The sequence below is a fragment of the Macrobrachium nipponense genome, chromosome 11 (genome assembly GCF_015104395.2).
Source record: "Macrobrachium nipponense isolate FS-2020 chromosome 11, ASM1510439v2, whole genome shotgun sequence".
Lineage (NCBI taxonomy): Eukaryota > Metazoa > Arthropoda > Malacostraca > Decapoda > Palaemonidae > Macrobrachium > Macrobrachium nipponense.
The window spans coordinates 70,394,734-70,400,604 of record NC_061087.1 but is presented as its reverse complement, the minus strand read 5'-3'; the positions used below and the strand labels follow the sequence as shown (position 1 = coordinate 70,400,604).

General features: G+C 38.7%; 1 protein-coding gene across 1 annotated transcript; it reads left to right on the top strand.

Moving 5' to 3' along the window:
• The first annotated feature begins 475 nt into the window (after nucleotides 1–475).
• LOC135209045 (uncharacterized) lies at nucleotides 476–856 on the top strand. Its single transcript, XM_064241590.1, has one exon. The coding sequence runs from the start codon at nucleotides 476–478 to the stop codon at nucleotides 854–856; it is 381 nt and encodes a 126-aa protein (XP_064097660.1).
• The last annotated feature ends 5,015 nt before the right edge of the window (nucleotides 857–5,871 follow it).

The following is a 5,871-nucleotide window of genomic DNA, read 5'->3' as shown; positions in this document are numbered from 1 at the left end:
TGACAACATTGAGCAGTTCGAGATGAGCCTACGTATATATGTAAACATATGAGCATTGGGCCGATGATTTAGGCCCCACCCACATTTGATGGTTGCAACAGGATAGCGTAGTGTGTAAACGAGTGCCGAATTATAGTGATTTAATTGTGTTGTAGTTTCGTCACATGCATAATGGCATCGTAATTGTGTCGTGTAACATGGATGCCACTGTAAGTAAAGTGCCTATTTACCTCGTCACAGATAATTCTCCTTGCAGTTTCAGACAGCGTAAGATCTACATTACCTCTCCCATCTTGTGATTTCTTTTGCAAAACCATATAGGATATGTCTGGCCCTACTTACGACAAGAAAGGAAAAAGGGTACAATAACAACTTGATGTAAGAATTGGCAACTGAAAATCCATGACTGTACAGAAATTCTACCTGGATTACAGAGAACCTTTTCTATGAAATTGTGTAATGTGTCACACCCTACATGAAGAAGACCCTCACATTCTGGAGTAAACCCATTGAGCCAGCCCTGCATGCTGCAATTGCCTTACATTACCTTGCAATTGGAGAATCCTGCAAGAGCCTGCCATACCAATTCCGTGTAGCTCCCAAGACAATCAGCAGTAATTTGCCTGAGACTTGTAAGGCCACAGTGGCTGCCTCTGGAGATGAAGTCATGCAGACCCCAGAGGAATGGAAGGAGGTAGTCCGTGGGTTGGAGGAACGATGGAATTTCCCATACACCCTTGGAGAAATAGACGGGAAATACATTCATATCCAGATCTCAGACTTTGGAGGGACTCATTTCTTTGATTATAGAAAGTACTCTTTTATTCTACTAGAAGTTATTGTTGTTGAGTGCTAGTTACATGGATGTAGGTGCCATAGGGTCCGAGTCTGATGGTGGTGTCTTTGCCAAGACACAGCTAGGCAAAATATGGGAAAAGCACAAAGCCAACCTGCCTGCCCCTGAAAGACTGGCAAACGAAACTGAAGATAAACTCCCCAGTCAACTATTTCTTCCTTGGAGATGATCCCTTCACTCCTAAGAAGTATATGATGAAACCATACCCTGTACGATGCCTGACAAAACCTCAATGCATCTACAACTATTGACTGAGCAGGGAGGATGTATAGTAGAGAATGCCTTTGGGGGTTCTAGTAACCAGGTAGTATTGTTCACAAATATTACTCTCTTTATCTGATATAACAATGTGAAACTAACTCTTCTTCTTGAAATACGTATGTAATATGAAATACCTTTTGTATACCATCTAATAATTATTTCAATGTTTTCCATTTGTCTCCCACAGGCTCAGATTATTTCACATGCCCATAAATCTTCATCGTGATCGTACCAGGAGTGAGGGAAATCAAGAGAACTCAGTGGCATATCAGGCCCAGCCTGGCTGCTGGAGATCTGGCCTAACTTTGCCAGGTGTGAATTCCTAACAGTGGCACACAGCAACCATGACTGGGAAGGCTCAACGTGACTGCCTGTGTGACTATGATAACTCCACTTCAGGCTCCGTTTCTTGGCAGGAATCTATGATATAAGGAAAAACCAGAGAATGACTTTTCATCTTTTCTGCCTGCCACCCTAGGCAAAGTACCTGTCACACATTGAAAGGCTGCTTGCTTTGTTGTGGTATCACAAAATAACATAATATAACATAATATATGTGCATACATGCTCTAGAAAGGTTTTGTCTTCTAATTTTGTCTTGTTAGTACTTTCTTATCGACCGATTCACACATAGATGCAAATAATAACTATCCATATTGCATTTAACATACAAAAGTTAGGTAAATACAAAAATATGTTCGTATAAAAGAATACCATACGTAAATTTGTCAATTTTCACAATAAAAGTTAAAATAAAAGGATAATGATTATAATTATTTTACTTTCTACTAGTTTTCAGTGTCAGTTTTCCTATAAATCTCAAGATCTGAAAATATATATCCAGTCTAAAAACATTTAGAATATTTGAGATGGAATGTAGGAATTTTGTCAAAAAAAAGTTCTTGTGCACAATATTTTAATTGTTGAAATCATGTAAATGTATTGTTTTTTAAATAAAAATAAAAATGTCTACTAGCTTTTGAATGTTGATAAACTCAAGTATTGTTAAAAAATAACATTGAAATTCTGAGAGTTTTTATTAAAATTAATAAATACACATACAAATTTTACACAATTTATTATATCAAAAATACACATACAATTATAAATATACATACACAAATAGACATATAATACTTAAAAAAAGAGAAATTAGCACCAGATTAATATCTAAATGCGACCTGTAAATTTGAGAACTAGGAGGCACCGTCTTTTCCGGCACAACAGTTGAAGTGGCACTTGAAGTACTTGGCATCAAGGAGTTTAAGGCCGGGGTCACGCATTTGCGATTCAAGGACGTGTATGTTGTTGTTACATGCTGCTCTATGAGCAATAACCCGTGATGGTATAAGGCAAGCTTGATCCAAAACAATAAGTGCATGTTGTAACTGCCAAAAATTTGCTATTTACAATGTCATTATGATGTAATTATATGCAAACAAATAGGCAACAATCACCATGCATCATTACTTCATTGCAGAGTTTGGCGCTGTGCACCAAGTGATGGTGGATCTTTTAGAAATTTAAAACATGCGGGGTCCAGTTGCACTAATTGTCATTTGTCATCATGTTATTGGCATCGCCACTGATAAAATGGTGTCACCATTTATCGAAATTAGATTGCGCAAATCATAACTAGCAATTGTGACATGTACCATCCATTAAAATACGTTTTATCACTTGGAGTTTCGTGACGCAGTAACGATTCATGTCGACTTGGGCGTAATTACATCGTAATCACGTCGTAATTAGCAAGATTTCGACAGTTACATCTTTGAAATGCAAATGTGTACCCGAGCCACTGACAGTTTATCTTTTGCGGCAGTTGATGGTGACGATCACCAAAACCAGCCATTACAACATGCATGCCCTTAAATCCCAAATGTGTGAGTGAGGCATAAGAAACTGGTACTGGGGAGACTCACATTAAGGAGATCCAAAGCAACTGCAGGCAACTGAAGGGCTTGGCCGAGTAGACATACACTAACGCTGGCCACAACTAGCCAGTTGATACCCTGTCATCTCGTATACTTGCTCAGGTTGTGTGAACGATGGTGCAGGAGGGTGAGAAGTAAAAGATCTGGTAGATGAATCTTGTTCCATTTCCAAAAACGTCTGTCTGGTGCTCGGGAAAACATATCAAAACTGGCTTTTAGTCTCCCTTCTTTCGTGGTATTCTAAAGTTTCTGCTCCAGAAAGTCGACCTCCATCTGCCGGTATGGATAGAGGAAAGGGTCAACCTCAGCGCAATCCTTCGCAATCTTCTTGAGGTAGAGGTTCCAGTATGTCTCCATTGGGTTAGATTCGATCTTCTCCAAAATCTCTTTTTTGGCTGCCTCTGTGCTTTCAATCACCCAAAGAAAATGAGAAAAGAAAATGAGACATGGCATTAGTCATTATAGAATGCTACTTTATTATATTTAATTTCAGACAATGAAAACCAGAAACAAATCACATACATAAAAAAATTCTATACATTTTAATGTATAAGAATAAATAATGTAATGGACATGTTTGTATATTTAATGTATATTTTTAAGTTAAATGGAAAATACTCAAATATTTACCTTTTCAAGGATGGAGCTTTTGCCTTGCTGATGTTTATACTCAAATTCTTTTTCTTAGGCCTCTGCTCCTTGATGTCTGGGATGACCATCACCTCATCTTAATTTCCACCAGAAGACACGGCTATTTTGCTTGGTCCCCTAGGAGGTGCAGCAGCAGACCGTAGGGAAAGAAAAAGGAAAATGAATGATTTATTTTGGAAACAGTATAATATTACGTTAGTTGATCTGAGTATCATTAGTGAACCAGGAAAACTTATATTATGAAATTGACTACTGATGAACAACAAATTGACCATAATAACTTAAAACTAATACAGGATAGAGCAATTTTCTTACATACCTCTTGTCAACATTTTAGTCTAATGAGATCTAAATAAATTTCCCTTTGCTCTTGATGGGCCATTTACATAGGTCTAATTGGATGTCAATTAGAAAGCAAAATATATTTCAACAATTATATCTTAGCAAATATACCCTTATATAAATATATACAAGACACGTCATAAATTAAATATTAACAAAACAAGGATAACGGCATTGTAAAAAATAGATGATTAGCGACACGCTGTATTGGAGCCGATATCAAGCAAGGCAATACAAATCAGATGTAGGGGACCAATACCCTAACAGCAATTAGGCAAGAGACATGGATTCTGTAAATACATTAAAACTGCATCAGAACCCCATAACATTAAAGCATATAGATTTATATAATTATATAAAAATAGATTAAATACAATAAACAAATGAAATTATAACATAACAGAATAGAATAGAATCTTACAAATTGGTCAGTGGGGGTTGGTAGGTTATCTGTCAAGATTTTGCACCTTCACTATATACCTCGGATGATATAGAACACCAACTACCCAAGGATACAAAACTGGAAGTTAAAATGACACCTTATGACAACTCCATCTATTGACAATTTTTTTCAAGGCTTCTTAAGACAATACTTCGACACATCTTTCAATCCAAGGGTTTTGTCTTCTTCTGATGGACAATGTGCTTCCTGAAGAATTTAAATTTAGAGAGAATCCACTTTTCCCTTTTCATTGGGTCACTCAGCTGCCTATACCTGGTGCGAATCGACTTTAACCAGGTACTTAGCTAAGGTCCTGTCAAAGACTTGGCCTTCTCAGCAAGGAGCCACATCTTCTTGGCCACTTCCTTTAAGTCAGTGAGCCCTCTGTCATAGAAAAAGGGGTTCTCCTGCAACCATTCCCCCCAACATCCTCTCTTGGTTGTCTGTCAGGAGGACATAGCGACTCTTTATCCTCCACTTCTTCAATCCTGACCCCTTCACTTTACTCTGCATTCATCATAGTCATGGGCTCTTTTTCACTTTTGAGTACATCCCGGTCATCGTCGGACATGACCTCGGCCTCCTGCCTGAGTTTCATGTTCAGCGCAAGGTTCAGTTCCTCTCCATGATCAGTTAGGTCCATTGACGTTGGTGCAGACAAGCAGCTTCCTTAAGCGGCTTGATGAATGGCTTGCTGATGGGGATCAAAGTAAAAAAAATCAGAAGCAGAGGACAAAGAACCTTGGTGCTGGACGGCAGCTGCAGAAGAAGAAGGAGAAGATGTCTCTCATAATGAGGGGCGTCCTTGTACGGCACAATCCTCCTCTTCTCCTTCATCATACCGGAGTATGTGTTATCCTAGCAGATGGGATAAATAATCAAATCCAACTAAGGGCATGGCGAGGAGAGAAGCAGAGGTCAGTGACCATAATGTCGCTCACGAAAGACTTCTGATCTCGCTTTTGGCTGCTGCCTTTTATTCTCTGTGATGTGTGTGAGGCAGCTATGCCACATAGCAACCCACACAACAAACTGCACATACTGCCACTTCACCGTGGCGAATCATGGCGCACTACATAATGGATGGTACATATTGGAATTGTAAGTTACAATTTGTACAATCTAATTAAGACAAATGGCAATGCCATTGCATCAGTTGTGAAACCATTGCATCAGGGTTAAGTATTGCACAATGACTTGACGATAAATGACAGTTGGTGTGACTGGACCAAGTATATCTTAAATGGTCAAAAAGATCTGCCATCACCCAGTGTAGGGTGCCAAACTCAGCGAGGCATGACAATTCATGGTGATTGTTGGCGATTTGGTCGTAATTACATCGTAAAGACGTCGTAATCAGGACATTTTCGGCAGTTTGTTTA

Bases quoted from the DNA above. Each gene is read 5' to 3' on its own strand.
- LOC135209045 (XM_064241590.1), top strand. From the start codon at position 476: ATGAAGAAGACCCTCACATTCTGGAGTAAACCCATTGAGCCAGCCCTG.